Raw genomic sequence first — 19,962 nt, forward strand, 5'->3', positions numbered from 1 at the left:
GGAAGATATATTCCTGACATATTCCACGAACACAGGAAAACAAGGAAGGGTGGATACTGTTCTTTGGGGCTGAGGTTACTGTTATTGGACGCTCTTGAGTTTCGAAACATTCTCCGTTCATTTCTTCTCCCCCCCCCCCCCTCTTTCATTCCCCCCCCCCCCCTCTCTCTCTCTCTCTCTCTCTCTCTCTCTCTTCTCCCCTCTCTCTCTCTTCTCCCTCTCTCTCTCCCTCTTCTCTCCCTCTTCTCTTCCCCGGCCCCTCTCTCTTCCCCAACCCCCCCCCTCTCTCACTATAACAGACCAAAACTTGGTGTGTTTTACGACCTACAATGAAAACACGTGAAAATAGGGACGATTTGTAACCTTCAAATAAAATATATTCAAAAGCAAAAATTCAAGCATTTTAGACTTTTCATAAATTCCGCATCAAGAACATGAAATCTCCCATGATAATAACCCCCCCCCCCTCTCTATCTCTCTCTCTCTCTCCCGCCCCCTCTCTCTCTCTCTCTCTCTCTTCCCCCTCCCTCTCTCTCTCTCTCTCTCTTTCCCTCTCTCTCTCTCACACTCACAGACCGAAACTTGTTGATGAAGACATATTTAAACATGAAGAATGTATGGAAATAAAGGAAGGGTGATAATCTTCTCAGAGGCCGTGGATACTGTTGATTGATGCTCATAAGCGATCTCAACTAATTATTTCTGACTTCTGACATGAAAACCGAAACTGTTTTTTCGATTTGATATAAATGGATGGATACACAAGTAGAAGTAAATGACGATTGGAAAAGGTACTCTCCCAGGCTGTGGATATTGTTAATTAAACTTTTGAATCCCTTTCTGAAAAATTCTCTCTCTGTATGAAAGAATTTTAATATCATGATAAAACTGTAAATTTATGAAGGTGCAATAGTCGTATCATGCTCCTAGGCTAGGGATTTCATAACCGGTAAATGAAGTTTCTGAAACCTTCTCAATATTTTCTGAAAACTTTTCTCTCTTATTATCAAATGTTTTGATACAAAATAGTATAACTACTTCTCAGGTCATCTCTAATCAGCACTTCCTTCATTACAGTTCCTTGTCTAATATTGAAATCAAATATTTGTTGGCACTCTGGTCAAGAAAAGATATGTAAATATCCTGAAACTGTTCACAGAAATGGGATACCGGTACTAAACCAAACAGGGTCCCCCCAGATACCATGCTGTACCTTACTTCCTTGTTGCAAGGTTAATGATTTCTGGATAATGATCTTTGAAACACAAGGTGTGAACCTCTCAAATCTTCAAGAAGTAAGTGACTCATAACCTCTCAATCAAATGTTTGATTAGTATAGGCCCGTTCACACATAACAATTAGTGCGATTTGGATCGCGATGCAAGGATTGATATTTGGGGGGGGGGCGACCATTCACACACGGAGAATTCTCGCTCGACGGCAAGAACGTCCAACTGCACATGCGTGAATCTTGACGATGTACATGTATGCACACTTGGAATCCTGGGATTAAATAAATCAATTTTCGATTTTCAACACCATTCACACACACAGCGCCCGGCAAACTATTGCGATTATTCTAAAAAATAGGAAGACTTACTGGGAATTGGATCGCGAAGATTAGTGTAATTATTCTGTCCACACATACAAAAAAAAACTGATTTTTGGATCGCGATGCAAAAATTGATTTTCAAATCTCACTTTTTTCTGTAGTGTACATGTAGGTGTGAACTTTTGGGTAGAAATGAAACTTGACGAAATTTATTGTGCCTTAATCAAAAGAAATCAATTTACTATACATATTTCTCTTTCTTTAAAATTCTTTTAAGGCTCTGAATGGCACAAAAAGCTTTTTAAAACCATACTTTTGCTACATGTATCATGCTCAATATCGTCACCACGATTTATAACAAATAGCTGCTGGGGGTTGAAAATCATCTCTTCAAATTGAGGATAGAAACCTAAACAGGTCAGGCAGAACCAAAGCCAGACGAGACATTCTAGGAGGGATGACACCATACTAAAAAGGGACAGAAACTTGTCAGAGTGACTAATCAGCAATTTAGCATGAACTTTATTGATCTGGGGAAAGGGGGGGGGGTGGCTTCAATTGGCTTTAATTGGCTTCAATTTTATATTTCACTTACGCTTTTATAAATGCAGAATTGCAATTCCTTAATGTGATTATTTCATCAGGTTTTAATTTTGTCTGTTAATGGATTGTCATACACAAAGGGAAATAACAGAAACTGCTACATGTACATGTACATGTATGTGTCAATTCCAAATTGTATTGTCAGTGCACCATTTCTAAGGGTGGATATAATCCTCATGTTTAGCATGGCTGCGTGTCCATGGATACTAATTACATGTAGCTTTGAATGACTGTTGTAGGCCTACCAGAACCTACTTGAAATGAATGGCATCATTTAAAAAACTTGTTTCCATTTTGTTTTTCCATGCATTCTTTGTTTTAATTATTTTATATTCATTTTAAAAACTTGTTTCCATGGAAAACGATATTACAAGTACACAAAATTCTGAAAGGCATTTACGGTATTAGCTTCTGGTAAATGTAGTTTTCAAACTGTAAATGTCCCTTTCAAATAGGAGTGCTCTCGCTCTCACTGCTCTGACATTCAAACAAAGAAAAGCACTAGCCTAAAGTTCAAAGTTCTGTAACTTTTGCAGATGGCTAGAAATGTCTAGACACCAATTGGGCCAAAGGTCAAAGGGTCATTATCTTGCTTGAACTGGTCAGTCAAGTCAGGGCAATGTAAAGACCAAGTCATAAATTGACCATGGCATGTGTCTTCAATCTGTCTGCATCCTGCCCTTAGACCTGGACACAAATTGGGCGACCCTTGAGGGACCAAAATAAGAGGGCAAATACAAGTGTTTTGGGTCAATTCAGGGGATCTGAGACCAGAGACATTTTGGGTTCATTAGGCCTGATTCAGGAGTTCACCATTAGGACTCACAGTCTTGACCAGAGCCTCACTTCCACAAGAGAATAGCCTCATTTAAACATAGTTGATAAAAGCTCAAAAGATTCATCTAAAAAAGCAGCTTTATGTTTTAACATGTACAAATACCTTTAGACACACTGAATGCAGTAAATCTGCAGTAAAGTCATGGGAGATAATTTGCCAAACAAATCAGTTCAACAAAAGGATGTTTATCTATTTCAGAATAATCAGTATCGCTGTGATATGATAGTAGTACAGTGTACATATAGGTGTACGTAGGTAATCACACAAGCAAAAAGGAATCCCATATATCTTGTCTAGATGTAATAACATACAGGTGTATACCGCGCATTATCATCGCAACTCCGCAAGGAACCATACCGGTAATCTCATCTGACCCGTTCTTACTGCCACTCCTGTCATTCCTGCCCAGGCCAGACGACCTCTTTCCCTCTTTCGGTCCACTTTCCATCACAGGGGAATTCCCCCTGGAGATAATAGGGGGCTAATATTTTGACAGCGATTCCTGCTAGTTTGTACAGGCTTAATCTTCAACTATCTCACATCCCTCTCCCGCGATTGCAGACGCATCCATCGCTGAAGAATCTGACCTGGGGCCCTCGATGTGTTGATCGCCACCGCACCAACTGTCCGGGTCAATCAGTGTCACTGTGATGATTTCCCATGCTTCCTTCCAAGTTAACGCATTCATCCAATGTAAATAAATACCTATCTCTTTTCTCTCCTGTAGGCTGTATTATCAATGAGGCAATGGCAATATCAAAGACAGTAATGGACGTCAATCTACTGAAGTTGTACCATCAAGTGCAAAGAAGAACAAGAATTTACATGGTTTAAGAAAGCATAATAGACACTACATTAATTTATGCTTGAAACTACACTACATGTGCATGGGCTTGTAAGTTGTAAAAGTAATATTTGGCTTCTTCAAATAACCTGGGGTCAATTAAACCTTACAGGTAACGACTGAATTTTTCAAACCCCTTGTAAATTTATGTTTTTAGTAACTCAAGAATGAAAGGTAGACTGGTTGAATTGGGGCCTTTGTTGAATAGTATTAAATGTATTACCTGTAAGCTTTATGTTACATCTCAAGAAATATTAATCAGGGTAAAGCAATTGTTCACATACATGTACTTAAAAATTACAAAACTTAGTAAGGGTATGAATGAAGTATTTGTTAACTGTAGATGTAAAACTGCCTCAGAGAGTACAAGGTACAATTTTAAAGTGATTCTATAAAATAATACATGAGTTCATACAGTACATTGTACATTGAACTTCCTGCTGCACTCAGTTTGTTTACTTTTTTATGATTTTTAATTACCGGTATAATTTTTTAAGATTGATAAGTTCATGTACAATGTACTTCATACACAGCCTGTCTGCACCATGTCTGAACTCTGAAGCAATTCAAAAATAATTATGAGTATTAACAAACAAACCAGCTAGACTATGTGCAAATACTTCTCTTGTATACCAATCTCATGTTGGAAAACTGTAAAATTTCCAAAAAGAGCAGAAACAAAGTACACGTACATGTATATGTACTACTCTTTCCCCATATTAGAGTTAGAGGTATTTATTTTCTGGCTCTTTTTCACGTTTGTAAGTTTAATTCAAGCAGAAGTATATGGCCTATACACGCTCACAAGTTGAGATGCCCAAACTGAAGAGCTTGGTTTCGACAGTTGACGATAAACCGAATCAGATTTCCCAAAAGGTTATCTGGCGGATCTACAACTTTACCCTTCGGCCCACCGGCGTTCACTGTCCCAATGAATCGGCGTTGACACGACTCTCTCCTCCCTCCTTCCTGCCGCTACAAGATCCTCTTCCTCTGCCGTAATTCGTAGGATCAGGGACCGATGGGAAACAAGGCGAAAGGTCGTTGAATCACGACTAATTACAATCAAGGATTACCGCCGCTCCTCCTTCCTCAAGAGATCTCCAAGGAAGCTTTGATCCCCCAAAAGGATTTCTAGCTTTCATCTCATTTCACTAATCTAATCCCAAGTACAACATGTAGTTCCAAAACAAGATCAACCAATATCTTTCTACATCATTACATGATTGTCGTACTCGCTGACATACTACAGCCCTGAATTTTAGTCTCGTCTCGTCAAATGAACTTTTACCAAATTTTGTTGTGAGCTACATTTGTTAATCAAAAAATGAAACATTGCCAAGTAGTGTGGAAAAACTCCAAATTAGGCCTGTCACCATCAGCTCGAGTTGGCCAGATAGCCTGCTATTTCTGATTCGGGAAATTAACCCCATCACAAAATAGTGGGCTATAAATTTTGCTCGGTAAGATTTCTTGGGCTAGTTTGCAAAAATAGCACTCTATTTGAGCTAAGTTTTGAGCTGATGAAGACGCAATTTGTAACTTTGGGCTTATTTCCCAGAATCAGGAATACTGTAGCAGGCTATTTGGCCAACTCGAGGCCTACGTAATGTGCACATTGATGAGATTTTGTTCACAAGCAACCCCCCCCCCCCCCCCCCCTCTGATATGTGTAATGCCTATAAGCATCAAAATCTATTAATATGGAAATTATTTGGCTGCTCCTTTTTCTTATTAAAATGTAATGTAAAGAGTAACATAGTGTACATAATGAAAAATTGATAATGCATACCCTGTATACATGTACAAGTCTAACTTGAAAGGAATCTGCTTTTGTGATATTTGATCCTTCTAAACTGCAGATTCCTTTTTAAAAAATACACCATGTGTGTGTCACAAATTGATTCTAAAAACATAAATATTGATGCAATATCTTGTCACTATCATCTATGCGCCCAAACAGAACTGAGAGACTGGATATCAAATTGATTAATTTTGGGCAATGCATTTCATTCCTAAAGATGAATTCCAAAATGAAGTGAGAAATGTAATTTCAATCATCTTATCCCCACATATTTTTTTTTTTTTTTTAACAAATGAAGCGGCTGATAAGCTGCCAGAGCATATCATTTTGTTTTGATAGACAAAGGAAGGACAGCTGTATAAATATCGAAGAGTAAATAAAGACTCGGCCATTCAAAATCATCATAGATTCTTTTTTACAATAATGTACACAGTTCAAGTCTACAGTTTACTATGGATGTAACTTGTTGCGATCACAATGTGGCAAATTTGTTTCAGAGCTAACCACAACACACTAATATACTTGTCAACTCTATACTGTACATGTACACTGTACATGTACATGTACATGTACTTATCTTGAAACAGAAATTATCCAAGAACCTCAGCCATCTGGCATTTGTGATTTGTCACAATTCACAGAAGCAAGCAAGGCGCAACTTAAATTTTGATCATCATTTTTAGAAATGGACTCACGTTAAATTATGACTTTTTTTCATTTCGAATTCCCAACAATTATCAAATGCTTTAATTATTATTTGTATTAATAATAATAATAATAATAATAATAATAGCTAGTTCTTATATGGCGCTTTTCAGGACCAAAAGGCCCTCTTAAAGTTATTTTTTTTAAGTACTTTCCAATGACAAATTGGTGTATTCTACAGTGGTGCTTACTGCTTTAAATAGCCAATTATGTATTCAGATTCATATTGTTCCTTGCCTACCGAGTCCACTTGAGATTTCTTCTTCTGAAAGATTCCTGAAACCTTATAAATATTAACCCCCTTGCCCCCTCCTCCTCCTCCTCCCCTCCCCCCCCCCCCCCCCCCCCCCCCCCCCGGCACAAGTTGCAATAATACTGGTCCTACAGCCAGATCATGAGGCCACTTTATTACAACTCAAGCATGCAGCACATGTACATGTATGGTGAAATAATTGACTTTTTTGTTTGAATAATGAACTTTAATTGCTTCGTCGCGTCAAAGTAGATGATTACGAATCAATCTCATTTCATTTGCTAAGTGACAGACAATGGAACATGCATTTCTCCATGCCTGATTTGCTTTCACTTATCCTATTCCCTATTACTCAGAGCAGAGTACATGTACATGTTCGCATACAGGTTAACCCCCATGTCAGAAGAACAACGCCAACACCAGACTAATAACAAACAGAACAAAATACCCAGATAAAAACAAAATTATATACTACATTTATGTCCAAGTGAGGGTATACATGTGAATTTTTCACCTGGCCAACCAACCTACTATTTTTTTGTTTTAAATTTCTGATGGAAATCTTTCATTCCTTCAACAAAGAAATGCCCAAAGCAAAGGACATAGAGCTACAAGCATACATGTACAGTTGTATACATGTTTCAAAGGAGATTATTTCAGGAGTTGCAGAAAACCTGCATACGGTACATGTACATGTAGTTTGAGGATTATCCCTTGAAGTTAACAGTGAAAGTATGCTTTGATTTTAGACCAAAGTGTAATGCATGTTTGTGATGGAAAATCAAAACAACAGTTCTGTTTCATGATGTGGAGGTCTACGTTGCTACCTGATCTAAAGCTCTGTCAGTACCTGATGCACCTTAGATAAACCTGATAGCCTGTTCGTCATGCCATGATAATATTTATTCTCTCTTCCAAATCATCTTCTAATATTTCAACTAAAAATACCACTGGCTTTTCAAGCAATCCAAATATTTGTATACTTCATGGACACGGAAATGGATGCATTACTCTTCTATGCCTGTGGTTTAGAAATAATTCTTGTATTTCACATTCTGAAATGTCGCACAAAAGAATACCAAAAAGAAACAATTATCTCACAGCATGGAATTAGACTAGAGCTGCCTTTTCTTATTGTATGTAAATTACCTACATACATGTATAATATAAGATTTGTGTATTTCCTAGTGCATACATACATTGTTTTATCATTTGATGACACAAGGTACACTGTATGGGATTGCAAAGGATAACAAAATAACATCCTGTAATTGGATGCCTGCCGAACAAACGGTAAATACCTTGAATCATGGTAATTGTAGACCAGGAAAACTGGCAACGCCCAAACTGAGTGGTATACTGGTATCCACTGATACCAATTACTCACGCAATCGGTGCCAGCTAGACTCAACAACCATATAGACTTATTAAAGGTACCATTGTACGTTTGTGTATACATGAATGTGTTGACAACTGGAGGATGGCGAGTAGCAACATTATACTGACTTTCTAGAGCCAGAATGGCGTTAACTCTGAGTTTTTAAAGGATGATGAGTTAAAGCTCTTCTGGCTTCAACAATTAATGTCAATGGTATAGATTGCCTGATAAGTATGATATGATATGTATTTATGACAATATCAATGACTTAACAACAGGATTCTTACAAGACAGATAAATTTTCTCTTGAAAATGATGATTGAATTTTAAAGTTTCTCTTATTTTAAAATACAATATACTTTATGAAAGAATCTATTTTCAGAGAACTGAATGCAAATTTTCTGCAAACCTTAGGCCACTTTAAACAATGTAACTACATGTACAGAACTTCATAATATTGTTGAATTGCACTCATGGTTTCAGAAGCTTCAGGTTTTAAACCACCAGCAATCTTTGAGGTTCTGCAATAACTGCTAAAAAGCAAGGGGGTTCTCACACAAAGATTTTTTGTTTGGGGGGGGGGGGCAATCACATTGCTTAATTTATGCTTCTTTTAATTTTTGTAATTACCGGTATGAAAGAAAATCATCAGCTGTTCGCATGGATAACACACATTGTACGAACCAGAGCACTGCTCAGTGATACAAATTTAATTGCATTTTCAGATGATTTCTATTTAAATGTATGTATTTCAGTAATTTACATTATCCTATGTTTATACACACACACGTGGTTGTACGCATACACCTGTACACACATCTTTACCTACGCCATTCTTTGTTTCCACCTACTTCTCGAACACGTACAGTATTTTGACTCTGTCACAACTTTTCCACTATTGTGCTAATTTTCTATTTCTTTTTTTTTTCAATATCTATTTAAAAGCTTAAGTTAATATCAACCTGAAATCTGCACACATATTGTTCAATTGGACTGCCTTATTAAGGATTAAATTTAATAACACTTCTTTAGATTGAAGGCAAATATCATTGAAAAGGTGTTTTTTATAATTGAAAGCATATTTTTATGCCAATGATTAAGAATAAAACAATGCTCATCGGGGAAAAAAAAGGAAAAAACATTTTTAAGGCAATATTTACCAGATGATGCCGGTGAAGCAGAAGAAGAAGAGGGTGAGAGTGACCCTACTGCATCCCATGTGTTTGCTCTCTCGTTGCACCCTCTTTCCTCCGCATCGATCACAGCATCGACAACAGCTGAATATGAACCCGACGAAGGGGAGGATTATGAAGTAGAGAATGCCAAACAAGACACAAACGATGATGCCCACGAAAAGACCCATGATCTGGTGGGGAAAAAAAATATATGGATAAAATTTAAAGCTCCTAATGAATCGGTAACTCCCTTTAATTCTTTTATCCTTTCAAGTTCTTCCAAAAAGTGTTTCATATTTAAGACTATTCAAAAGGTTAAAGTGATACATGTATATTTCAATTTCATGTAGTAACATAGAGTATTTATAATGTCAACTCCATGCTTGAGGCACCAAAGAAAATTGAGAACATGAAAATACAAGAAAATGAGACAACTTTCAAAAATATACTGGAAAGCAATATTCTGTGAATCCACAGGGGAAATTACTTAGCCCTCTGTAATATGATCATCGCTTTTTTACAATATATATATACATGTATATAGAGAAATATATCATGACATTTTTTAAGCAAGTGATCAATGTAACCGTGTTAAAATGGAAATTTAAATATTATTATGTGCTGATGGCAAAGAAATCTTGGTCTTGTTTCCAAAATAACTTGCTATTTGGGAAAGAGCAGGCTACATGTAATTTGCGCCCGTCTTCATCTAGTTTGTGATGAGTGTATCGGTCTGGTGAAAACGCAATTTCAAGCTTCAGGAAAATATCCCGATTCTGAAAATGGCGGGTTATTTCGCAACTTCGGTCTGATAGAAACAGGCCTATTGGTATCTCAAAATTTAAAAAAATTATTTCTCACCTTCCACATCTCTGTCTGCCAATTATCCTCATAGTAGGACGTTTCATTGTAGACGGTTTCAAGAGCAAATTGGATGTAATCTGAGGAATGAAAAAGAAAATGACAGAGGTGAAAGTCAATGATACAATTATAAGACCAAAGTCAAGGGCAGCTTTATGAAAATAAATATCTAATATTCTAATTAAAACTATCTGTAATAAAAATGTTTCATGAAATACTGCATGCATGTACAGTACATGTATATTGCACCTTTGTTACTGGTATGCCGGTATGTTACTGGTATACCGGTATGCGGAACTACTTCTACTACTTCTACTTCTACGACGATACTCAGCATGTACAGTATACATGTATGCCACAGATTTGAAAACCAAATTTTGTATCAAATGATTTTCTGAACTCCACAAAATTCAGTAGCATTTGTGCTCCCTTCTGCTAAAAAATGTGGTGTCATGAGAAATAAAAAGAAAGAAGAGAGAAAAGAGTTATCATGAGAAGGAAGTAGAAGAAAGGTATTAATTGCATGCTCTTCTTAAAAGTCTGTAGACCTATCAATTTGATATACTGTAGGTTGCAGGTGTAGTTTTCCTCTTAATTGTTGTCTGTCATTAATATTATCCCTTCAAAAATCCTCTAACGAAGCAAGAAAATTCTCCCTTGAAAGGATTTTTCAAGGGATTTTTTAAGGGATTTTTCTGTGTGACACCGCCTATTGTATCAAATATAAGTAGCTCTAAATGTACATGGCTGCCATAATATTCAAACAATATCACATATTTGTTGTACAAGGAAATACGTGAATGAAATCTTTGATTCTTATAATAACGAAAGTCAAATATTGTATTCCATCTAATCAGCCGTAGACGGAGGCAGTTATCAGCCTTGGTATCATTAATTACAGCGTGTGCGTCATTGCATCTTTTATGTCTCTTGAATATGTTTGCACAATAGACCGGGTAAACAAGAGGGGAAAACCCCACTCTGATTTATTCAATACATTTTTATCCACCATTACCGTTACTCTCCTGTTATTGCCTCTAGATTCCTTGAAAATGAAACACTCATAATGTTATACCCCAGGAAGCACTTCAACATACACATAAAGATAAAGTTGAGTTGCGAATGCATTGTCAAAGAAACGGTGTATAGAATCGATCAGAAAAGGTTTATCATCTAGCATACATGTAGTGTGTACTGCAAGGTTCTGGAATCATCAGAAATTTGGCCAAGTCTTAGTAATGTTACAAGCACTGTACACAGGCATTTGAAGAGCCATGCTTTTCAGGGATAATTTTTTTATCTGATGTTCTTCCACACTTGCATATTAAAATGATAACGCTCACAAATTATGTTTCACCGCTTCCCAGAACTCAACTTTCTCTTTAAGATCTTGAAAGTACTCCATAAATGTCAAAGTACCTTTGATATACATTTTGTAGCAAAGAAATGTACACACAGTTACCATCGAGGAACCCATCACACTACGTGTACACAATGTACATGTACATGTACATGTATGTAAACACTAATGCATATACATGTAAAAAAATCAAATAATTCACGATTATAAATGTGGCTCCATTTTGGAAAAATTAACAAACCGATTTGATGCCTGTATTTAGGGGATTTTAAAATAAACATGTAATTTCCTTAATCAGCTCTGCTTTAATATGTGTTTAATATGTGCATGGAAAAACATTCGATTATTAACTACAGTATAAGTGTCATGCCAGGACTTTGCTTTTGCCTTTGCATTTCCAGTCAAATGATGAAACCGCTCGACTACGACACAAATGAATAAATAGATTAAGAATTTTATAGGTGTGAAAGAAAATAACACTTTTTAAAGTAATCTATAATAATCAGGATGAAAAATATAGTGTGACAAATCTTATCACTTAATAACAAAAATTCAACACTATCATAACAAGGAAGATGTCCAGTTTTGGAATATACATAAACAAACAACAACTGACCCATTTCCTCTTCATACTGAATGTCAATAGCCACACAATGACACTAGTATAATTCTCGGCCTGCCCGATATTCTCTAGATTATCATTCCTAAAGTTTGGTAAGTCAAGAGGATTGAAAGGGAGTTGCTGACAATCAGTTGGGAAGCTTTCGAGAGGAGAATACATGTACAGTTGTACAGGAATATGTACACCCTCCCCCTCCCCCCACCCCCCCCCCCCCAAAAAAAGAGAGAAAGAGATATGGGAAAGGCTAAATGGAAATCGGTGATACAATTTTTTTTTTAAATAATGTTCACTTAACTTAACTATTCATACATGTACCTTTACCAAGTTTTGTAATTTTTTAAGTACAGTTTGTAAATGGTAAGTACAATGTATTTGACCCAATTTATGTTTATTGAGAATGTGACATATTAAACAAAAAAGCTGTAATTCAACCAATCCAACTTGCATTCTTGCCTTCTGAAAAACAAAAAAAACATCAAATTTACAAGGGGTATGAATAAATCAGTTGTTTACATGTAATTGATGTACCCGTATTGACCTCCTCCTTTAACCCTATGGCCCTGTTCCCTTTCATTTCATACATCTTGTAGAATGTAGTTTTAAACTTTGATTACTTGTTGTTTTGGTCCCATGTGATTGTGAACCCCTGTCTCGTTTATAGTGGATCGTTGTTAAAGGTAATACAAAGCTTTGGTATGCAGGTATGGGGTCATGAATTTGGTTCAAATGAACATACAGGGTACATGTATTGGAAGCATGTATGCAATCCTACAATATTCAGTGATCGTTGTCGCTGTTGAAATCGAGTCTCAAGTTATGAAATTGTAAATAATAAACTCTTTATGTTGTTTAGCTCACTCTCAAGGTCAAGATAAATTAATTAAGCTATATAGCAATGTTTCTTGACTAAAATCGACCGATTAGCTATTGCCGTTTGGAAATTATATATCACAACTACATATTCTGAAATGTTCATGGTCGCAGTTACAATTGAACGGCCAAAGAATCCCTATCCACCCAATTTTCAAATTTCCCAAAACTTTGTATTACCTTTAAAGAGAAGGTTGAGTTCTGGGAAGAGGTGAAAAATAATTTGTGAGCATTACTCATTCTTATTATGCAAGTGTGGAAGAACATCAGTTAAGACATGTTCCCTGAAAAGCATGGCTCTTCAAATGCCTTCATATTCTAAATATGCATGTAACATCGTAAAAATCGGGGGGTCGGCTTTTTACGCCACGTGTTCGTGTAGTCCCATATACATCTTTCTGTGCAAGTGTTTGTAACTTTACCAAGACTTGGCCAAATTTCTTATCATTTTGATGATTCCAGAACCTTGCAATACACACAAATTCTTATATGCTAGATGATCAACCTTTTCTGGTCGGTTCCACACCGTTTCTTTCACAATGCAATCGCATGACCAGAACTCAACTTCATCTTTAACTAAAAGGTTTTTAGACTGAAAGTTTAAAACTACGACGCTCCCGTGTGAATGTACATGTACATGTAGCTTAAATAACTGTAGCCAAACTTGAGATTCTCATCATCCAGGTATGAGTAATTAAAGAGGGATGTGAGAGTGGTGTTTGTTTTGAAATGAGCAAGGACTTGAAAGTAAAGATAAACGTCACTGAATCGAAACAAGATTTTATAAACTAACAATTTTCTTCCTGCATTGATGTACAGTAGTAAACCACGGACATACAATTACATGTAGTGTAACTTTTGCCTTACTTTTTTTAATCAATAAAAGAAATATATGTTATGATTTGTTTTTTATTTTATAAATGAATTATTGTGGACATATGTACATGTACAAGTAAAACTGCACTCATGTAAAAGATATTGATCACTAAATCAGTGTGAATCTCAAATTGGCAATGTGGTCCATGGATTGTGACATCAGACAAGGGCAAGTCTCCCGTTTGTTGTTTACAAAAATATATATAATTTATGTTTGTCTCCTATAAAGTGCTTTCTCCCTTGGGGCACTCGTCAAAATATATTACGGATGGCATATTATTATACATTTTAGTCATTTTGTGTGTTCGAACAAATGGAAAAGTCATCTGCCACTACATCACAGAGACAATACTGATTCAGCCAATTTGAAGTGCCTGTACATGTACTGTACATACAGTATAGTGATTACAACTTTTTAAAATGCATAAGTTTTTCATATTTTGTCCAATATGATTCAAACTTTCACCAGTCTCCATGACTGATTTTCTGCTTTCTTTTCTGCTTTCTTCTAGAGTAGTTGCTATCAAGGTTGGATTTCCCTTTAACAGAAACATTAAAAATTAAAGAAGAGCACAAAAGGAGATTCCATATTTTCCACAGCACATGCATACATTGTACATGCATACATGTAGATTACAATGTAATCTGATGATTCATGTACAGTACATACTGTATATGTGGAATGTTAATTTGCAAATTGCAAATCCTTTATTATGACACAACTGTGGAATGTTTATTGTTTACATGTATCTACAGTACATGTAGTTAATAATGTACTTATAATGATGTCAGTTGATCAAAATATTTCAATTATTACTCACTACAAAAGTTAATATTGGATAATCTTTTCTAATTAGAATCATATTTTTGGAGGGCAACCAGTGTTTACACTGTTGATCAAAATATTTTTTTTCTATCAATAATCGACATAAAAAATACTGTCTTTTCCCATTTGCATACATGTACATGTAGGTAATACGTTTGGCGATCATCAAGAACATTGATGATCAAAATTTTCCATTAATTACTCATAGGCAATGTCCTAAAGTCTTTTTCAGTTTACTAATTAAGTTTTGACTTTAGAGATTAACCAGTTCAAAATGCAAAAAGTCATTACAGTCCATGACTTGTTGAAAGTGAATTTCGACCAATTAAAATAGATTTTAAAATAGATTCTTTAATGATTTTCGACCAATAAATAAAATAGAAATACATTTTATTGCTTTCAATTTTCTTTCTGTACCACCATGTCCTGTATAATCAGTTATATATTTTGTTCATTCTATTGTTAATATTATGTATGTATACAGTATACATATTTGTTATGTTTTTGCAAAGTCAAAAGCAATATTGAATAATCTATTATAAATATAAAAAATTAAAATAGATTCCTAGTTTCTCTCTCATTGAGATTCTTCTGCAGCTTATAAATGTTTTGTTTCTTTTCACCTTCCCCTACTGTGTGTTGAGACTTCTTCAAACTGCATTTATAATACGAAAATAATTTTTCTAATGTCCTAATGACTATTATTGATCGAACTCACCCATTCCTCCATTTTTTATTCTTTGCAAACATCCTCTTTAGTTATTTGATATTTTTGTTTTTGACATAAAATTGTTGAATATTGAACAGTATGAGGAAATGTACACTGTAGTCAGTGGAAATGAAAATTATGTCATGCAATATCTAAAACCTAGATTAGGAAAAACCATACTAAGCCATTCTCAGTGAATGCAATAAAAGCTCAACACATACATGTACATGTACATAAAAAGACAAGAGTTCAAAATGTTGCAGGGGGCAGACAAAGGGTATTTCAAAACTGTGATTCTGGGCTGAAACAACTGTTGTATGAACTCTGCCTAAGGATCCTATTCTGAGCTTCAACCCTGGGCTGAAGCTAAATAATATTTGAAATCAGACGGAAGGATGATTTGACAAATTGACAGAACAGTGACAGCGAGCACTGGAACAGGTCGTTGCTCCCCAAACACATTAACCAAACGGGAAATTCAGAGTGAGAGATGGAGGGGAAACAGGTGTTACTACTTCTGCAATTGCATTGGAATAATTTGAGAAGAAGCTTGAGATAGAAATGATGGGGCAGCAATTATCTCAACTGTTTCCGAGCAGCCCAGTGTTACGTATCAAGATACTTCCTTTTGATCAAAAATTTCAGTTGACTCATCCTAAACAATATTTTTTCACCACTTGGTTGCACAGTTTTTATTGCCTTATGCATGAACTTTGGATGAAAAAATATTGTAAAATAAACTTGCTCATAATACTCCTACATGTATTTTATGCATAATCTATATTCTTATAGACTTTGCACATACATGTACATGTACCGGTGCATTTAACATTGAAAATTCTGCAACCATAGCAATAAGAGTTCAATGCATCATTAAAAAAAAAACAATATTTACATTGTGTTACCTACATTGTATTTACAATTAGTGAAGACTAAAGAGGGGAAACAGATTATAAAAGTTATCATGACAGAGTGGGGGTATTTTTTGTGAATTTCCAAGGTGTGACAAATTGACTAATCACAGTTTACATGGAGGTGGAAACTGCTTGTAAATTCAAAATACAAAGTCTTGATCCCCCCCCCCCCCTCCGCACCTGCCCACTGGAAAGCACTATTGATATAAATATCTCCTACTTGTGCATACATGTACTGTACATGTACACGCTAGCAGAACAAAACTTGAGTATTCAATCGTACATTCTCGCTATTGTTATTTCTACAGCACGCATACCACTTTCATCTGGTTTTGATGCACTATGAAATACAATTACATACTACTGTACATCATACATGATGCAGTGTTGTACACTGTAAGCCTGAACAGCACCTACTGTACGACTACGTGCAGGCTACAATGTACATTGTGTAGTGTACTGCTGATATTTAAGAAGGTTCCTGCTTTAAAATAATGTGTACCCCCTGCTGTTCTGGTATGCCAAGCAGGCACCTACCACTTGAAATCTGAAAATAAATTATCCTCACGGTACTTAACCTCAGTCTACTGCAAATCTGCGACCCTTCAATAAGAATGAACTTGAAGAGATTCATCATCAGGCCATTAGAAAGATCACAAGGCTTGCTCGCATATTTTATGTGGAGTTTTATTAGCAAACTGCGTTTCATTTTTGTATCTTATAAAACACAAATACAGTTGTACAAGTCATGAAAGTGAGTATGCATAAATGTAGGACTTTTGATGTGCATATTAGGGCCTGGTGCACAAGTACTTTTTTTTTTATCCCTACTTGTGATTCATCAATGTACCTGTAGAACAAATGAAAGAAATGCAGCTTTAAACTGCTGTGGTTTACCGTGACCTACATCATACCTGCCAACCTTACAAAACAAAGATTAGTAATCCCACAAGGCAAAATTAGGAGTGTGCAGTCATTTTGCATACTTTTTTCACAGAATTTTTCAGAAAAAGTGAGGATTCTAGGTGTCATAACATTAGCTTGAGGGCCAAAAAGTAGAAGTCGTTTCTCCAAAATAGGAATAGTTGGCAGCTAAGATACATGTACTGTATGGGGCAATCAGTACATCGCAAGGTACATGGGCTGCTTCGATACGATTTTCATCCTCCTAGAGCTGGAGAGACATCCCCCCCCCCCCCCTTCCCCTTTTTTTTTCTACATCTGAGCCCTGTCTTACAAAGAGTTGATATTAATCACAACTTATTTGCAATCGATCAATCGCAACTACACCCTGTATGTACATAAGAGATAGGAGACTGCAAACTTGCGATTGATTATAAGACTTACGATTGATTTGGATCAATCGCAACTCTTTGTAAGACGGGGCCCAGGAAATGGCACTAATATATCCTTTACAATCATCAATGCCGAGTAATTAATACTCACCAAGTGGCAAGCCTTTTGGCTGGACGAGGTCCACAAACCCCTCGGCCATGGCAGCCAGGGTACTGGGTCTGGATCCCGGGGAGGTCATGTTGGTAGCCATCGGGACCGGGGGCAGCTCCCCCCAAATGATAGTACTGGAGTCATCTGGGTTCACTTTGGGTAACTGGGCCCCTACACAGTCTGTGGTGTAGGAAAGGATCGTAAGCCATAGGCATAGCTTGACTGCTAAAACGCAGCTTCTAGTCCGAAATGCAGCCATTTTTGTGAGACTGTTTTTGTTTGTTTGTAGGTCTGAAGCACCTAAGGTTTTCTTGAAGCGTTGGGAAAGTGTTCCTCAAGCCTCCTGTTGATGCACCTGCATAGCTGGAACTACGGATCCACTGGTCAGGTCGTTCTATTGAGGTATGGTGGTGTCCGAAAACGTTAATTCAAAGATGGCGTCACTCGTTCACCAAACGTTGTTGCTGTTTCTGGAGATATGGAAGAAAAAGAATTGTGGAAATAATAATATTAAGTAATACTTGATAACTTCACAATAAGACAAATGAGTACATTCATGTGTATTTTTTGTTTAAATATTTTAGCAAATCGCCTTGCAATAAGCTCTTCAACAACAGGTAACCCAAATACAATCTAAAAACGTCTGTACATATACAATGTGCATGTAGTGATGTTTACATTTCCATTGAATGTTATTGCTATTTATTCTTCCCATTGTAACAGTTCAAAAGCAAACACACACAAACAAACATCATGTACATGTACCATCACTTGCTTCTCTTTATTGCTGATGATTTCCGATGTTACCCAAATCAAGGTTAAATAATGAATGACAGCAAAATGTGTAATCAGTTGAGATTTTCACCTTTTGATTAGCAACTTAAGACAAGATACAGAACATGTAATATGTCTGCACAGCTACTCGCTTGTATTCTAAAAGTGTGACTGAAATATCTGCCTCACGTACGAATGTACGAGGAGTCTCTAAGAGCAGAGAGATAATAGTAATCAACTAACATCACATGCAATTATGATGCAGAGAGCCGATTTCAGTAGATGACGTCATTGTTTTTAGTGCAATTTCTTATCAAGGCTGATGGACCTCCTCCTCCCCATTGTCGCTTTGCACACACGCATTCTCGGTAGAGTCACGATGCAGCTATTTGCAGGTTTCTATTGACTTAAAGGCGTTTCATTGCATTACAGGATCCCGTTAGCTCAAAGTACAATATGCATTTCATAGAGGAGAAGACCTACATGTACATTGAATGCCTTTGACAATTCATTGTGAACATTAGAAATGAACAAGGACATTGTATGTGTCCATGTACATGTATTTTTATTTGTACAATTGTCATGAGTAAATACTGTGCACACTTATCCTGGAAGTCAAGTACCGGTACTTGTACGTTTATACCAGGGTCTCCAGCATATGGATCATAAACATGTACAGATGGTTCAACACAATCCATATCAGACAGATTATTACACCTTTCGTGACAATTATTCTACATTTTGTGGCTGGGCTCAATACCTTTTGATTCAGAAACCCCCAAAATATACCAGATCCATGAATAGAAGAGTAAACATTTTAGCACACATTGCATCCATTTGTATTTCAGGGCTATATTGCAGTGGATGCTAGGAATTATTGCAAGGAAAAGAGGTTTTAAAATCCTTAGATTGGCAATACATGTACATTGAGAGGTTAAAAATCATTGTTGTTTAATAGATAAAAAGTGGCAATTTCTTTAACTTTTCACTAACGCTCTTACCGTGTTTATGAACAATCAACGTTGAATGGTTATACTGTACAGTATGTACATGTACAGGTCTACAGGACATACAGATGATGATGAGGTGAAAACACATGAACTGAAACTGAGTTTTTACCACTGTTACTGTAGCTACAGTACCGGGTATACAGTATACAGTACATGTGTATATTGGGCCCCAAAAATTACATACTGTACATTATCACAACCTCACTCATTCATGCCAACTTTTCACTTCAGGAAGACAGTCGAGATTGGTTTCTGTTTTATAATCATTCTGGAACACTTTATTCTGATAGGAATGAGTGCAGTTGTGAAAATGAGAGTAAAATATTTTTCTTTCAGGTGTATGTAAACTTTCAGGGCCCAACTGCATGTACCGGTAAACACATATCCACCTGTATTTCAGGCGATATTACTCAGCAGCTGTGGTTAATGATGAATTATGAAGTTTCTGACGATTAATTAAGTTTCAAATCTAGAACATACTTTGTGTGGCTTTGGCCAAGGTCATCATGTGGTCATAATTAGTAATGATGTGTACATGACGC

General features: G+C 36.3%; 1 protein-coding gene across 13 annotated transcripts in view; it reads right to left on the reverse strand.

Moving 5' to 3' along the window:
• Positions 1 to 19,962, reverse strand: part of LOC581976 (prominin-1-A) — a 102,203-nt gene that overhangs the window by 66,966 nt on the left and 15,275 nt on the right. For all 13 annotated transcript variants that reach the window (XR_004064116.1, XR_004064115.1, XR_004064114.1 and 10 more), the window contains exons 2-4: positions 17,637 to 18,106; positions 10,014 to 10,093; positions 9,138 to 9,343 (exon numbers count right to left, since the gene is read on the reverse strand). Coding sequence is in view for 9 of the 13 variants with exons in the window: in XM_030985479.1 (XP_030841339.1) it covers positions 9,138 to 9,343; positions 10,014 to 10,093; positions 17,637 to 17,895 (545 nt within the window). In the remaining 4 variants the exon portion in view is untranslated. The remainder of the gene's footprint in view (positions 1 to 9,137; positions 9,344 to 10,013; positions 10,094 to 17,636; positions 18,107 to 19,962) is intronic.

This window comes from Strongylocentrotus purpuratus, unplaced genomic scaffold (assembly GCF_000002235.5).
Source record: "Strongylocentrotus purpuratus isolate Spur 01 unplaced genomic scaffold, Spur_5.0 spur5_scaffold_15, whole genome shotgun sequence".
NCBI lineage: Eukaryota > Metazoa > Echinodermata > Echinoidea > Camarodonta > Strongylocentrotidae > Strongylocentrotus > Strongylocentrotus purpuratus.